The sequence below is a fragment of the Notolabrus celidotus genome, chromosome 8, assembly GCF_009762535.1.
Source record: "Notolabrus celidotus isolate fNotCel1 chromosome 8, fNotCel1.pri, whole genome shotgun sequence".
Classification (NCBI taxonomy): Eukaryota; Metazoa; Chordata; class Actinopteri; order Labriformes; family Labridae; genus Notolabrus; species Notolabrus celidotus.
This window is the reverse complement of record NC_048279.1, coordinates 29,137,212-29,154,578: the sequence shown is the minus strand read 5'-3', so window position 1 is coordinate 29,154,578 and position 17,367 is coordinate 29,137,212. Positions and strand designations below refer to the sequence as shown.

The following is a 17,367-nucleotide window of genomic DNA, read 5'->3' as shown; positions in this document are numbered from 1 at the left end:
GTAAGAGTTCTAGTGTTTTAAAAAAGTGCAACTTGAGCTCTCAGAGAAGTCTGACTTTGGTCTTTTGTGCCTCTTTCCCCCTCTTTGTAGTTTCATACACCTCCAGCATTCACATTTTAGCTCTAAGGTGCTCCAGATTGTGATGTATGTTAGCTAACATCATGGATTCAGTGTTCAAATCTACAACAAACCAGCTGGTTAACTGTATTCTTAGAGATGTTTTAACCATTGCAGCGTTTCTGTTCTGTATCAAATAAGTTCACAAGTCTCTCCACCTCCTCCTCCCTTCTCCTCCTCCACCATTTCAAGGTCCATGAGAGCCGTGCTCCTGATCTTTTTCAGCATGCTTAATGTGTAGAAATTGATTTGGAGAGCAAACATCTCAGATGTGTGTTTTGTTTTCATCTTTCTTTAATAGAACTTCAGAGAGCAGGAAGTGTGTGCGTCATGAAAATTCTCCCTGGTTATCTGCTTTCACACGCTCTGGCCAGCCGCCTGCCCCTCGAACAGCAACGAGCCCCCAACAGTGAGAGGGAGGGATACACACATGCGTACACATACATGGAGCTCTTACACATAAGATGCACAACATACAGCCGACATACAAACACGGCAATTTTGCACCTATTTTCTCAAGACTGCAGACATAATTTAACACCAGCAAGGCAGCATTTTCACACACATCTCACTTTTCAACCAAAGCCAGAGACAAATATTTCTCCATTTAGTGTTGCTCAGTGTGCAAACAAATCAAATTTTTGTTGCACTAAATCAAAAGCCAATTTATCTGCATCATTTGCATCATTTCAGCCATCCAGTTCAGATGAACTTTGAGGTTTATATGTAAGACCCTGGCTGAATGGACTGTCCTCTATCTTGTTATGGAGAACTTCTCTTGGGGCCTTTAGGTGAGGGTGAGAATGTGTGAGGTCACACCATGTGACCTTTAGCTGAAGCCGCTGGGCTGCCATTGGTCTGGAGCCAAACCCCCAAACCCTGGAGCACCCACCTCCCCCAGAAAGACAGCAGCCCTCTCCCTCTCCCTCTCTCTCTCTGCTGCACTTACAGTGCAAAGTGCTGAGAGCAGAGCTGTGTTTGACTCTCTATCTGTACTGTTCTTTAAAATGCATGAAGTACTGTTGTGTTCTGCTACAGCAATAGGATACCTATGTACAGTGTGTGTGTGTGTGTGTGTGTGTGTGTGTGTGTGTGTGTGTGTGTGTGTGTGTGTGTGTGTGTGTGTGTGTGTGTGTGTGTGTGTGTGTGTGTGTGTGTGTGTGTGTGTAACAAACGTGTATGCAAATACTGCGTGTGGGGATTAAAAAGGTGTATGTTTGTATACTGGCATTAAGTCTATTGTATTTGAATGAATCAACATGAGCTTGTGCATTTGCAGGTAACAGATTCTGTTACATTAATGTTTTTTTATAATTTACATGGACAAATATTGTTTTAATGACAGATAAAGACTGGAATATCTCTTTCAAAGCAAAGTCCTGAGTGTTTGAGTTTTAAAAGCGGCTTCTTTTCAGCTCCAGAGCTCTGCTGAGATTTAATTTGAGCCTGTTTCATCACTGCTCACTTCAAAAATAAACTATTGATCAGAGAACCATGCATGATCTGACACATTATTAATCTGTTGTTTTCATTCATCCATAACTCCCAGGCACCACACTGTCTGCTTTGAAATGTGAGTAAAAATACACCCTAGAACCTCTACCCGTTTAATTAAAACACCTTTCTGATATCCTCTTAAGTTCAAGAAAAAGTAGCTGTAAATTGACTACAACACACACATCCAAACATCTCTGCATTTTAATAATTGTTGCCCCAAATTTAAATTAAATTGGACATAGTTTTTCAAATTAATACACATGATTTACAAAAGGAGCATTGTTTCCATACTGAATATTTACATGCAACAAATCAGTGTATCTGCTAAATGCCCAGTGATGTTTTTAAAAATCTAAATAAATCAGTTTTTTTTTTTTTGTAGTTTTGTAGTTTTCATCCCGATCATCGAGAAACTTCTGCAAAAACATGTTAGATTAAAACCCAGCAGTACAATCCCAGCCTTCATTAGCGTGTAATTATGAATCCTGCTCCCCGATATAAACCATGCACAATAATTATTCCCAAACCATCTCCAGTCTGCACAAACGTGACGCTCTGAGACTGTTAATTATTTAGATTGGAGGTGTAACGGTTCATGTTTGGATGTTTGCTCTTCCTCGCTGTGTGTTTGAATTCCCGGTGGAGTGGAGTGGAGGTGCGGGTTGTTTCTGCTCGCTGTGTTGCTGAACATGGAATCTTTTTTTCTTTTTAATCATGCAGCGGAACAAATCTCACATTAAGATGTAGCAGTGTGTTTTATGTGTCCGAAAACGGAGGCAAGGAACAAACCGAATTTGGTTTGAACAGAGGTTGATAACTGTGTCTTTGTTGGAACATGCTGCTAACGTTTATTATGTATGTTTGTCAGGTGCTATTACGCTTGGTTATGCTTTGAGGCATGTGGGTTTGGTTTGACGCATGTCTGAATATAAATTTGAGCCTAAACGTGTGCAGAATGTGAGCAGCCATGGTGGAAAAAAAACAAGCTTTTATTTTCTGAAAACTCCCTGCAAAATGTGTCACTTACAGAAGACGGAACATGCAGCTGGAGCTACAGTCAAATGTCTTGTCTTCTATCAATACTTGAACAAGTTCTTACCTTGTGCAGGCCGGAGCAAAGATGAGAGGCTAGAGGTCTGTAGTCCTGAGCACCGCCACCGTTTCAGCCAAATGAACATTTCCCTCTGAATCCTCCTCTCCTCTCTCCTCCTCTCCTCTCCTCAGGCCATCCTCTGCTCCCATGTTGATTGTGTGGATGTGTATTGAGGCTGCAGACTTGCGTATTCGCCTCTACAGCAGCCGAAGCTTATCCTCCCTGTCAGCTGATTATTAGTCCACGTTACAGACTCCATCAAAAGGTGACACTCGTGCAACAAAAGAACCCGCGTGCTTTGTTTTTTTCTTTTAAATGTGGAAATCTAATTGTGGAGGTTGAGGAGGTCAGCTCAGAGAATCAGAGGTATTCTTCCATGTGAAAAGAGAAGAGTGGTGTTTTTCTAGTGTTTGTTATGGAGTAGTTTTTTGTAAAAACAGCACTTGGGACTAACTGTGATTTATTTCTCCTCATAATAATCCCCACGAGGGATGACCTAAGGCCTCTTAAAGCATGACATCAGATGCTAAATCAGCTCCTTCACCAGGCGGCCATATTTAGTTGAATATTCTTATTTTATTGTAAAAAGTGCATTAATTGAAAGACATAAAACACCACGTGATTAACAATTTCCGGTTGAAATGTGCGCGCAAATTAGCCGGCACCCTCCTAAAAAAGTCTGACTGTTTATTTTTTTTCTAAATGTTTTGTTTCTGCTCGAGGTGTTGTGTTTCTTCCCCGGCTCATCTCCTCTCCCTGCAGCCGTGAAGCAGCACTCGTCCCCCGCCTCCTCTTCCTCCTGCAGCCCGCCTCGGCCCACATACCTCTGTATCTCTTCAGTGCGCGCGTGTTTGTTCAAGCTTGTGAATCATAGTTTCCCTAGACCCGTAGCTTTGTTTTGCTTCGGTGGATTTACGCAGTATAAAACATGTCTCATTGGAGAAAAAAAAGCGGTGCCAGGTAACAAAAGAAAGAGACAATGCAAAGGCAAACAGATACATGAGCCACTCATGTGCGTAAAGATGATTTAGAATTCACAAAAGAGTAGCATGGATGGTTTTCAAAATGTAAAGTTAACTCCAGAAAATTTAGTTTTATGGTTAACTTAGATTAAATAATCTGGTAATTTTTATATTTTGGGGGGTAACATTTAAATTTGGATGGCTGCTTTTTTGCAGTCATATTTTATTTAAATCTAATTAAAGTGTTTGCTTGTTCTCTAATAATCCCCCTCAAATGTGTGAGATCAAACACAAAGTAAAACCAACACTAATGGACTCATGTCACTGTTGTGTGGTCCAACTTCTGTTTGTTGATTCCCGTGTTATTTCAAGCCCCAGTGACCAGCCGAGGCTCTTTGAGCAGCAGACATGTATTCAGCAGTTAATCTGACGGAGCATCTCGCTGTTCTTTGCTATGTGTATTGGAGCGGCCCATTGTTTTCCTCTATAGATTAGGCGCACAAGTACCTCACATAATCGAAAGGCTATAGACAGACTGTCATTGCTTTGCACTCCGCTAACACACCACTAACACAAAGATTCAATAAAAGCCCCCCATCAGAAGAGTGTTTTCAACAATATATTTACTTCCATTAAATAAAACACAATAGTTTTTTTGGATGTTGGAAAAAAAACATAATTCCGTACCAAATAGTATACACAGAGCAAAAACCAAATAATCTGTCGCAGGAACATTTTTGATGCTTCTTCTTTTTTTTAATCCAGAATTGCTATTCTAAATCGATATTCACACAGACATTAATAATAAATTTATAATATGTTAGAAACACACAACTGGTGCGTTTTAGTATGTACATTCCCTTTTGTTTGCAAGCAAAACATGATTCCTTTTAAGGGTTTTTTTTCTTCTTCTTCTTCTTCTTCTTCTTCTTCTTCTTCTTCCACATGCGTTGATAAATTGAACCTGGAGAGGACTGGAGGGTTATAGCGCATTCGCCTCGACAAAACAGGAGATGAGAAGTCAAATATATATACAACCTTTTTTTTCAGTCAACAATTAACGTCCAAAAATCCACCAGAGAAAGCAAAGAAAAAAAAACAGACCCTCCTGACGAGCTCAGAAAAATGAAAACAGGCCGTTTTATTGACAGTGAAGCAGGCCTGCCTGTGCTCATCAAAAAAGGGGAATAAACCGAAAAAATCTCCCGTTTCAGTTGAACTCCGAGCTGGAGGTGAGCTTGCTTCAGTGGTTCAGTCTTCTAGTGCCCTTTTTTTGAAAAAATGAAAAAAAGTAGTTGTAGTAGTCTCTTGTTCCTGTGGCCGGCTGTTTGTAATTACCCACACACTGCAAAAAATGGCCACCAAAACAAGTCATTCGGGCTTCAAATCAACCTCAGAGTCTATTTCCCCCTCCAAAATAAAAGTATTAACCGGCTGCTTTGGAATAATCTCACTTTTTTTTCTTGGCATGTTTGGGAATTTTCATGGAACAAGTGGCTATATTTTCAATAAAGTCAGAAAAATGCAAATCACACTCAGACTAGTATCAAAACTGCCATATGATCAAGAAATTTCCCAAAACGCATGAGAAAAATACAATTATCTCCCAGACAGACTTTTCCCTCCCTTCAGAGAAAAATAACACTTAAAGCGCCACTACCAGCCTCTAATGAAGTGTTAAGGTGGTGATTTTTTTGCTGTGCAGTGTAGGTATTAGACTGGTCTGTCCACAGCGTATTGGCAAGCGCTCAGATTAGTGGCCGGATTCTGCACGTATCCAAAACTCGAGTGCTGCTTGGCTTTCAGTCTCAGGCTGGCCAGGCTGGAGTTACAAGTGTCCCTGTACACGTAAGGAGGGGTCGGCGGCGCGTAGGGGCACGCCGAAGTGGGCACCCCCGAGTTGAGGGACGGGTTACTGAGGTTGTTCAAGTTATTGAGGCTGTTGAGGCTGGAGCCCGGCACGCCCGTCACCGCCGAGGGCACCATGCTGGAAGTCATGGAGGATATGGAGTTTGGCGGAGAGAACATGGTCTGCGAGGACAAGGGGTTGACATTCATGGAGTTGAAGAAGGGGAAGCTTTTGGTGGATAAAGAGGCCGATGTGAGGCCCTTGGCGGCCCAGTTGTTGTACGTGTAGCTGGGGTACATGTCCTCGTAGGGCTGCATGAGTCCGTTGAACTGCGGGCCGAAGCCGTTTTTGCAGAGCTCGGCTTGCTGGTTCCTTTCCCGTTTCCTCCACTTGGCTCGCCGGTTCTTGAACCAAACCTGAAACAGAGGAATTAAAAAAATGTTATAATTTTTTTTGACTATTACATAATCTTTGCAGACAAAATGTATCACCATGCATTATTTAGACGTGGTTCAATATCTTAAAATCAGAGACGCCATTTTTATTTTGAAGCTATAACGTGTAAAATACAGATTAAAAGAATTCCAACTCTTTATTTTGCGTAAATCCAAAGCCTTGTTCTGTAGATAACTCCCTTACTTTGATTCTGTGTTTATCTGCGCAGAATACACACTGTGCTGTCACTGCACCATCCTTGAGTGGAGAGGATGTGTATTCCTCTGCGCTGACCTTAATCACACAACACCAGGGCGACAATCGCAAAATACAAGCTTTGCACCTCTTTCACACGAACAGCAGAACATGACTGGTATCTGCCACCAACAAATGTCAATAGCCTCAACTGTTAACAACCCAATAATGTGTAATTACACCCAATGGGTAAATAAATAGTTAATTTCTGTCATTTTTACTATGAAAATACTCAAAAGATTACAATGTGACGGGGACCACAGAATAGCGTTTGCCGAAGCTGTTTATTTAGCATTGTGTGCAGAGGATTAGAATTATTTTAGCCTCAGAGATAAACACATACTATCTAATGAATTTGAGCTCGTTTATTTAAACAAGACTCTGATTATTTGTTTTGCAGCTTAAAACTGTGTCAAACATTATTTCCAGGGATGAAACAGCTGTGCGTAAAGTTTGCGTCCGTGCGTAGTAATATGAAGGTATATGGTATTTCTAGGTTAAACTGACAGTCTGTACAAATTACCCGAAATTAAACACAGGAATTGTTTTTGAATGCACCCTGGGGAGTACTCACCCTGACCCGGGCCTCTGTGAGGTTGGTCCACACGGCTATCTCCTCCCTCGTGCTCATGTCCGGATAGCGATTCCGCTGGAAAGTGGCCTCCAGTTCCTGCAGCTGCTGGCTGGTGAAGTGAGTCCTCTGCCGCCGCTGCCGCTTCTTTTTGGACGGGTCATCTGAGGAGTCGTCGTTGTTGTTTTTATTCTGGTTCTTTTCTTTTTCTGTCAATAGGAGAGAAGTGAGATCAGGGTCAGGCGGATTCAGGCCTGTGTTTTATAGAAAGGGAGCAAAAATAACTGGATCCACGAGACTGCTTGGTAATAGCTGAGCTTCTCCCAACCAAACATCTCAGTGGAATAAATGCTTCAATTTATAAGATAAGACAACATTCCTATTTTTATTTTTGTGTTTTTTTCTTAGTTTTAAGTTGACCTTTTTGATTTCACCTGACACTAAAAATATGAGTAAACACCTGACTAATACCAGTTGACACAGACAGGCTGTCTTTCATTTACACAACACAAACTTTTCACTCCCTCACCACACACGGGTCACTGTCACAACTGATTATCTGCGTGTAAAATGACAGCTCAAATCGCTCGTTTGCATGTATGCCTAACTCTCTTTATCCCGATTAATTGGAGCCATCCTTTCTTTGATATCAGGACGAGATCTGCTGATTTGTCTTGCTGGAAACGTCTGCACCCCGGGCGGTTCTTACCGACTGATTCCGGGCTGGAAGTGTCCGACACCGTGTGCACCTCTAACCGGTGTTTAGAGTCCACTGTCCGCTGCAGCGGCTGTAAACTAGAGGCCATCGCCAGAGCCGTGTGGTGCGTAGAGGCGAGTTTATTCCCTGTTAGGTGGTGATGGTCTATGTTTAATGGATCCCTCATAGAGTTCATGGGTAAAAGATCGCAAAAGTGTCTGTCAAAAGCAGATAAGTCTCCTTTAGTACAGCAAAGATGGGCGGAAAGTCCGACTGCGGAATGTGTTCAGTTGTCCAAAAAGACGCACAGCTGCGCGGATCCTCCTGTGGTTCCCTCTTTCTGGTTTAACTGGAAACGCTTTAAAATAGACCACTGAGTGCTGCCATAGCATCGGCTGTAAACAGCGGCTACCTCGGCTGACTATCAGAGTGACAAGGACAGGTAGGTGATATTAGATCCAGAGGCATACACACACTCCACCGCTGTTGCCTGCCCACAGCCTGTCCGCCTCTCTCTAGATCCCCACGTCACCATGTTGCGCCCGCCCATTCTCTCTGACAGGCACATCCATGTGGATATGACGGTGAGAGCAACCAACCGGAGCCTACAGAAACGAGATATGTGTGCCAATGTGTTTATGCCGGCACCGGCGCTTATTTTTTCTCTTCCAAATAAAAGCATGTAAAGAGAGATGGGACGCACGGTGTACCCGCGGCGCTCCGAGCTGCAGTTGCGCAGCAGCCCAAGACCAAATAAAAATGAAAATAACACAGTTTGGCCTCATTTTATGAGATGGGTCCAGTGGCCCAGTAAAACGAAGCCGTTCTATTGATACCCAGGCTGAGCTGCGTGCTCGCAGGCTCTGTCACTGCAGTTTACTCAGGGACTCAATGTGGATCAAGCGAGCCACCGAGTGGATTGTATTGAAGGCTGTATGAAAGAAATATGCACAGTGCAAACACAGAAACCCACCACAGCGCAGTGATTCTTTGAAAGCAGGAACATTCAAGGAGAGAAAATAAATGCAGCTTGAAAAAGGAGGAGAGTGCCAGCCTGCTCCAAAGTGTCTGTGCGCACTTGTCAACTGACGCTAACTGCCAGACATGTGCAGTATGTTAAAAGGAGCACATGTGCAACTGGTGCAGCCCGTGCACGCATTTCACGGTGATGCATGCTCTCATAGTGACATATATTAATCAAACACATTGTAGCATCAGGAAGTAAAAAGGCCGTATAATTGCTTTAATGTAAACAAGCACCAGCGAATAGGATTTGAGATTTGTTTTTATTCTGCACAGCTGGAAACTTCTCAGTGTATTTCCATTTTAAGGTCCAAAAAACGTGACTAAACTGACCCAAAGTGGTTTACTATGCCCTACATCCTCGCTTGCAGCCGACATGCGCAGGAAAAGCATCGTCAGTCATACCAGTTGTCAAATGAGGCGATCCTCCTGATCTCCTCAGAGTTAGGGTTCAAATATCCATTAAATCAACCCCACCGGAGCACTCTCAGTTTGTTGACGACGGATTACTTTATCTGGGTGCTTAACTGGATCTCCCTCCGCACTTTGCGTTTGGACCCCTTATCCAGCTCTCCTGTAGTGTTTTTTTTAATCTGATAAGACTCTCATTTGCTTAAGAATTTCTGAAGGAGGACTTTTAATGAGTTTGAGCGGATATGCCAGCACATTTTTTAACCTATAATTCCCCGAAGATTGTGACGCGTTAAGGGAAAGTAAACACGTCTGATCAAACAAGTGCGAGTTTAATTTTTAGGGTGGGAGACTGAGGGTGGGGAATGTCAGCTGGGTAACAGGTGACTGAAGAGATGGAATGATAGGAGGAAAAACACGCCAATCAGTGCGGGAAAGAAAGTGGGAAACGACTTCAAATTTTCACCAAACTGTCCCTATTTGTGAATGTAACCTTACACATAATGAGCATAGCACCTCATCATCTTCATCATTTAATAACACACTTCCCATGTCCACGTGGGCAGACGGACGCCCCACTCAGCCGGCACATTTGGACTTGGCGATGTTAAGAAGTTACTGGGCTAATCCCGTGAAAGCCCCTGATATATAAATACCAGCAGACCAACCATAGACTACACACAGACAGACACAGACACACAGACACACACTGAGGGAGGGAAGAGGCTTCTTTATCAAAACTAGGCAGCCAATCATCTCTCACACCGAGCGATAAAACCTTGTTTGGATACTCTGTGCGTAATTGCCTGAGGATGATGCATGTTTTGGATGAGCGTCATTCATTTGTTATATGATAATAATAATGTGTTTCTTCTCACCAATAGACGATCTCTGATGTGTAAACAAAAAAGGAACACCTTCATCAAACTAGTCCTATAGGCTAACTTATTTTTAATCTATTTCTATAAATATTCCTGAATAATTTTGGGGGAAAAATAAATCCTACATTCGAGGAAAAACTGCACTATTTTCTTTAAAACAACAATAATGTAAACAATCGTTTCCGTGTGTTCAGTTATTGTATATGCCCAGCAGCGATCAGTCTGCTGCTCCTTTCTTCCTGCAGTCGTATTTTTAATACTAAACTTGAAGTGGATTATCGTTTTCCTCTTCATTTCTACCTTCTGAATGCTTTATCTCTCTTCTGCGGATTACTGCGCGCAATAGGCCTCCGCCATAGAGGGCCATTAATTAGCAATTCAGTCAATATAGAGGGGGAGACGACAAGGCTTTTTACATAGGATTAAGGAGACATCAGATTCCTCCATTAGTATATTCCTGCTCACGAATGGGCTTTCATTATACTTTGAGTTTTCCCCGGAGTCAATCCAACGAGCGCTGCATATATTACAGCAACAACAGTGTACGCTGCTGCTCTGTCTATATCTTATTATCTTATTATTCTTAATCAATGGTCGTTCACATTGCCCTCTGCCACTCAGACACATCAATGCCGGCTAAACGAAACAGAATGAGAGGTATTGGTTATTCATTTGAGACCCAAACTGGACCTGATGTCATTTCCACACAACATTGGAGAATAATTAATAAATCCCAGGAAAGGGATTTCCAGCTTTTGAGTCATCTCTTGTTGGGGTTTATTCCTAGATGTTATCGAGGAAAAACGCGAATGAAATGAAAATAGTAAAAAAAAGAAAGATTATTAAAAAAAGAAAAGTCCCTCCCTCAGTTAGTTTTATATCAAAGATATGTCAGAGGTGTTAACGCTGAATTAAAACAAAAACACATATCAGGGATCATCTAGTCTTCCCCTATGATGGTCTGATGGGGCTGTCTGCAGATCCCAGTTTGACCACCAGGTGTCACTCTAACACAGCAAACAATCTGATTCACCAACAAGTACTCCTCAGCACTGACGAGCAGAGAGGCCAACATATCGAGAGGCTGATGAACATCTCTCAACAGAACACTGGAAAACCCGATTAAATTATCTTTTTTAATCCGATATCAGACCTCAGAGTCTTACAACGCTTGGAAAAGTCTTGAACAGAACAGAGGTATAATATGATGTGAGAAGCCCATCAGCAGTGAAAAGCCGCTCTCTGGAGAAATCACTATTTTCTGTTTTTAATTAAGTTTGTTAGGATTTTGTTAACATTTAAAAATGGCTCAAAAAATGCAAACCATGTAGAGTAACAAATGTTTATATATTAAGAAAAATGTGTTTGGATGTTGAGGTAATTTTAAAGAGGATGAAATACATTCAGTAAAAAAAGTAAAGTTGTAAGCACCATGTCTATCATGAAGTTCAGTTTTTAAAATAAATATAATGTAATTTATTTTTAATTCAAGTAAAATTAGTCCACTGTATTAAATCTCTGAGACATATGTTCCTAGTATGTTTGATTTAATTTTGGTGGTGAAATTGAACAGCACTGAAGTCACACACGGGCATCATACTCACCTATTTGCGCGCAGGTGGTGGCCAGTTTGCGGCAGTGGGAGTCCATTATGGCAATTTAAGGAAACCGCTTCTGTAGAAACAGACAAAAGAGCAATGATTAACCTCTCCGATTCAAAACATCCCCCCGTGATGATCACTGTCACAACTCTACCTCTGGAGTCCTAAAATAAACATGAGACTACAAGAATCAGTGGAGTGTTTAAATGAAAGGTGTTTCATCAAATAATGGTGGAGGTCTTTAAAAGGAAATATTTCAAACTTGTGCAAAAATTAAAAAACACATTTAATCTGTAAAAAGAGCATGCGCAGTGGGTTTATTGTAAGAAAGTGAATATATATAGTGTGGATTAGAGAGATTAAATTAAATATGGACCTTTTACAAAAATGTGCATTTTAAGAAGTGAAAATCTGCCTCATATGTGGACTTTTTCCAATTTAATTTATTTACCAATTTATTTTTTTAAACACATGTTTACGCACAGGGCTACGTTGGAGGAGATGATATTATTTTCTACAGCCTCATTTAAATGATTAAAAAATGAAAAAATAAAACAATGTTTAATTTGCTGGAGAAAATAGTTTAAATCTCATTCTGATGCTCTTTCACTGAACTGACAAATCAGTCTAAACTCTATCTTACTGCACGTCATGTTTTGTTATATTATTCTCCAGTGCTGCTATGTTTCCCTGCAGTCTGAATGTATAAAACCCGCCGTGTTCTGCACGGTTCGGCTCTGGTGTTGTGCAGCAGCCTGCAGCAGTTGGGAGTGCAGTGATTCCGGAGTAAAATCACGGGATTAGAGTCTGATTGAGATGTCTGTCGGTGGGATATTACAAAATTCATTATCGCAGCCCTTCTACTACCTCGATATGAAGTTACACAGATGGGGTTTTATTAGTCCAGGCTCACACTGTTTGCTTATGATAATTCAAGTCGGGGGGAATTTGCATGCAGTCATGCTGTTAACCATTTTCCTCAGTTCCTCCCTTCACCTGCTCGACATCATCTGCGAGGCTTTTCTTCTTCTTTCATTTAAAACATGGAGATATTGGAGGTTAAGTTTTACGGTGTGTACCTGCACAACCTCTTCTTCTTCTCCTTACTCTGTATTCTCACAGCAAAATGAAATAGCGGAGGTCATGCTGTAAGGTGGGAGGTTATTGCACGCGGCCCCGTGTTATCTAATCAGTGAGATTTAATGAGGGGACCCTCCAATATTTCAGCCTGCTGCTCTGAGGCCCCTGAAATCACCTCTTGCTTTTATTTGTGTTTTACTGTATTTAGAAAAATATTAAAATTTGGACATAATTTATACTTTGAATGATTTGATTTTATCAATTTCATTTAGTTTCCTTTTTGTTGAGAACTTCAAAATAAAAGCATTCAAAGGGACCGTTACAATGGAAGAATATCATTAGTTTTAAAAATTTCCAAACAAATTATTTGGTAAATTTTAATCTAAGAGAGGAAATATTCAGGCCTAGCTATATGAGTTACCTAAGTTTGAATGGAACACAGAGGCCAATAATAACGTATGTCTATAAATATGAATATTTTTAACACATGATAAATAATAATATAATATAATTAATAATAATAATAATAATAGTAGTGCTAATAAGTGCTCGTTTTGTGACACTTCTTTTGTGATGATGAAACCTGCAAATATGTTTTTATTTTCTATTTAACATATGCCAAAGCGTTCGCCCAATAGGAGCGGTTTAAAAATAAAGCAGCATTATTATTATGATTAGTGATTTTAATCCCGTTCATCCATTCATTCTCAGTGCACGGACGCCTCGCGCTCTCTCACCACCAACAGTTGATATGAGTCAGTGACTCACGTGGCACGAGGCCCAGCGCAGACAGAAAGCTGGCATGGCCTCACACTGGCTTTACTTGTGAAATTAACACAGTAGAGCATGAGACTGCAGCCTTTACCGGGAGATGAATCGACTAACCTCCACCATATGGTCCTGTATTAATTAAAGGCGCGAGACCGTGAACGTCGCCTCTTTTTTTTTTTTTTTAAACCCTTTTTTCCTCTTATTATATTACAAAGGATGCGGGTGGAAGAAACACGACTTAACTTGCGTCACTTTTTTAATTAGCAGAGCTGCGTTTCTAATTCCTTTGGAGAGTAAAAAAAAAAAACAAGTTTGAAAGCTCTTTTCCTTCAAATTCGCAAACAGATTTCTGCATTTTATTGTAATCAGAGTTGACTTTTATTCTAACAGTGCATGAGTTTGGAGCTCCAAGCAGACGAGCTGAAATGACAGGATGCAAACACTCACAAATGTTTCTTTTTTCAAATTTTCGAAACAATTTCAAAAGTTTTTCTTCTTAAATTACTCTTAAGAGTACATTCTGCTTTACACCATATTTTCCATCTTCACTCCATCACCACTAATGACACATCATCATCATCCTCATCATCCGCCGACCTGTGAGGCGAACCCTGCCCTCTCCTCTCTTCATGCTCCTCTGCGTTATACAGCCACGGCTTTGAACGCACCACGCAACCAAAACACATAACGTGGAACAAATTCCGTCACTTGCATTAACTCACATCTCACTTTTATCTTTATTTGTCGTGCCTCCGCTCCTTTAACTGCACTCACCAGTTGTTGACACCGATGGGGTTTGATCTTTCCAAGCCGAGGTCGTCTGAATGTACAGTGCAGAGATAAAATCCCACCGTCCAAAACACACTCACACACCAGCAGATGTGTTCTAACGCAAATTCAGACAACTACAGAGTCCCGTATAACGCTGAAAGTTGAAGTTACTGTCCTGAAATGTGTTGCTCGTTTCTTGGATGTGGCTCCCCCCGCTACGTTATCCAGAAAAAGAAGAGACGCGGCGCGCGCTTTTAGGTTTCTCTCATTTATGCGCATAAATAACCATCTATTTACAGTGCAGGGAGAAAAGGCGAAGCAGGCGCTTTCATCCGACTCTCCTCTTGGTTCGTCCTCTTCTGTCTTCCTTAACTTTTTTCCCCTTGAATGACGCTCCAAGAGTGGGGCATTTTTTTTCCTCCGTCTTTTGAGCTCAGAGAGGGACCCCGCGCGCGTATGTGTGTATGTATGTGTGTGTGTGTGCTTTTTAAAGGGGTGTGTTTGTGTATATATGCGGCTGTGCCTGTGAAGTCTAGCAGAGGGCGAACTTAGAGGCTCTCAACTTTCAACAACAATTAAAGGAAAAAAAAAATCGGGGGGGCATCTTTAAAAAGCGCATGGAAGGAAGAAAAAACAAACAAACAACAAAAACAAAACAGTGACAGCACATTACTGTTAGCCCGCCCCAACGCTTTGACTGTAACTGTGCACCATCTAAAGCGCAGGCATGCAAAAACATATAACGGTTCAATTTGCTTGAACCAAACCTGCAATTTACAACAAGTAGCCAAACTGCTTATTATCCAAACTGCGCGCTAAATAAACAATCATCACAACCACAGATTCATGACTAAATCTGGCAGATAATATACAGAAATACTGCTTCCACAGGCACAGATTAGGATTCATGTGCCAGCATATTATGTAACCTTAAATGATAATCTAATTAACGCACAATTAAGTTAATTATTTGACCAATAAAACATAATTAAAACGGATTAAACATAATTCAACATATTTTAAAAACTCAACATTCGGAAGATTTAGAGATAGATGGAAAACAGAGAAGGTATTTAAATGGATGCATTAGTCTCATCCAGAGCCAGACAGAGCCCTATCGTGTTGCGGATTTATGTGCAGATGAAGTGAACAGCTGGCTCGGATGCAAATGTTCTTTATAGATCCGTTTCGTTAGATACAGACTGATTTTCCATCCGCATCTTAAGTGAGGTGAGCAGACCGGACGTAGGCCCCGCGTTCCCTGCGCCTAATCCTTCTTTTACATTTTTAGTCATACTCCCATTAAAGCGGTAATTAATGCGCACAACCACACGGGAATTTCCTTGCAAAAGGGGACACTGAAGCAAAACGTGCACATCACCACACCCCCCCTGCAAACAATTGTGTGTCAGGATCCTGGTGTCCCAAACACACATGTAGTATAATAAACGCTTTCCATGCACAGCCTTATATGGACATGTAAAGGAGTAAATATCGGGGTTATTGTCGTTTAAAGCAGCTACATAAAAGAGGGTTACTTAATCAGAAGTAAAGCCGTCGAATTAAGAAAGTTTTTAAACACAAATTCCTTTTATTCTTCTTCAAAGGCCCAAAGAAGGCCATATTTTATTAATTTTCCACTCGCGTAAACACGCGTGCAGACAGAGTGCGGCTGGTCAAATGCAAACCAATAAAGGAAAAATAAATATGTGCATATTTGCCAACACGGCTCGCTTTGTTCTTCAAAATTTGACCCGTGCGCTTTTAATATCAGATGTTGTGATATGGCACATGCACGACAAACACGTGCACATAAGCACACACACACGCACAAACACACTCACATATAAAACGCAAGTAAACGAGCAGAAAAAAACACATCAACCCTGCACCATGCACATCTTCAAATCACGCCCCGCCTGCACGCGGAGGAAAAGAGGGCGAGCTGCGTGTGCAGAGGCGTGATGGTTCTCTGCTATATTCTCCTCTTACCTTCTTATACAAAGTGAGAGAAAAAAAAAATCAGTCAAGAGCCTCCTCTTTCTCACGCAGAAAGGTGCAGAGGAATGCCTGAAGTTCAGAGAAGGCTGGCGGGTATGAAATCTTTCGCCTCGGGGGCAAACCGGCGGCTTCTTTTCATTTCAAGCGCTTATCGATTCGCCGTTGTCATCTTTGGCGACGCAGAAGGACACTTGAAAGAATTTCTGATGGGGCTGTGATGTGAGAAACAGGGTGACCTGCTCTGCTGATGCTCTCTCCTGATTCTTAACGAGCACATCAGCCCCCCAGCGTCAGTACAGTTGGACATTTTCAACTTTTTCCTCCTCCTGCATACTGGAGAGGACTTTAAATCACTCTCCCCTGCTTTGCTGTGTATCAGCAGCACGCATTCAAGACTGCACTTTAAAGAGGAGAGATGATGGACTGCCCGGCAAGTCAGCCTCAACAGATGCACAGAATTTAAACTCAAAGGCCAGTTTAGTTTGGCTCCTCTTTAAAAGAAGTGTGAACTTAAATCGGGAACTTTTATCTGGATGCATTATATTTTTCACCTTGTTTCACATCAGGGCAGATGTCTAGTTTATATCCAATTATAGATCTGTTAGGCCTTCTATGATGTATCACAGTATCAAATACACTATTTTATAAAGCCAAATGAACACCCTGAACACATGCATTAGCATTTTAAGCTGTAATGCACCCTCTGAAAATTACGGAACCTGTATATTAATTAATAGTGGCTGTATTGAGTCATGGTTTTTAGGCTCTATCTTCCCCAGAAAAAACACTTTGATGAGTGTGTATTTGTCTTATATAAATTAGGCCCCACTTATTTCAAAAATCTATATTCCAGGGAAAATGTATAATGGGAAGAAATGGTCTCCAAGTCTTTGCAGCGAGGCATCAATTATAATCTGATTTCATCACTAAAACACAAATCTTACAAGACTTGTATCTTATTCCTCCACCTCATGCCATGCCTACTCCATTTATCCCTGCAAGGCAGCCATTAAAAGTGAATCTAAACATTTTTCCCACAGCATTCAGTGAGATATACAAGTCAGTGCATTAGACACTGTAATCATCCTGTTGCCTCCTGAAGCTTGAGTAATGCCTGTGCATGTGAAGTGGTTCCATTATTCAGGGTTGCAGTTTGCCTGCAGAAAACCAGCCCCATTTCTCCTCTTTTTTTTTTCACTTTCAGCCTCAAACCACAGGCAATTGTCGCCTAGCGTTCTGTCTGGCCAACACTTTGTGGCCATGTAATAAAATTTGGAGTCAAATTGGTGTTTCCAGAGCCACAAATCTTAAAACAAATCAGTTTATGTACTGCTAATATGTTAGAAATACAG

General features: G+C 41.3%; 1 protein-coding gene across 2 annotated transcripts; it reads right to left on the bottom strand.

The window, feature by feature from the left end:
- Positions 1–4,795: 4,795 nt before the first annotated feature.
- Positions 4,796–14,100, bottom strand: pitx2 (paired-like homeodomain 2). Of its 2 annotated transcripts, XM_034690240.1 has the most exons (4): positions 14,018–14,100; positions 11,396–11,465; positions 6,783–6,988; positions 4,796–5,934 (listed from the first exon to the last, which is right to left on the bottom strand). In XM_034690240.1, the coding sequence occupies exons 2-4, from the start codon at positions 11,439–11,441 to the stop codon at positions 5,383–5,385; spliced, it is 804 nt and encodes a 267-aa protein (XP_034546131.1). In that variant the 5' UTR covers positions 11,442–11,465; positions 14,018–14,100; the 3' UTR covers positions 4,796–5,382. The 2 variants fall into 2 exon arrangements, with proteins under 2 accessions (XP_034546131.1, XP_034546130.1); XM_034690239.1 differs by lacking the exons at positions 11,396–11,465; positions 14,018–14,100 and adding an exon at positions 7,489–7,799.
- Positions 14,101–17,367: the final 3,267 nt, after the last annotated feature.

Bases quoted from the DNA above. Each gene is read 5' to 3' on its own strand.
- pitx2 (XM_034690239.1), bottom strand. From the start codon at position 7,672: ATGAACTCTATGAGGGATCCATTAAACATAGACCATCACCACCTAACA. The intron at 6,989-7,488 runs GTAAGAACCGCC...TCCTATTGACAG, and splicing joins TTCCAGCCCGGAATCAGTCG to AAAAAGAAAAGAACCAGAAT. The intron at 5,935-6,782 runs GTGAGTACTCCC...CCTCTGTTTCAG, and splicing joins TCACAGAGGCCCGGGTCAGG to GTTTGGTTCAAGAACCGGCG.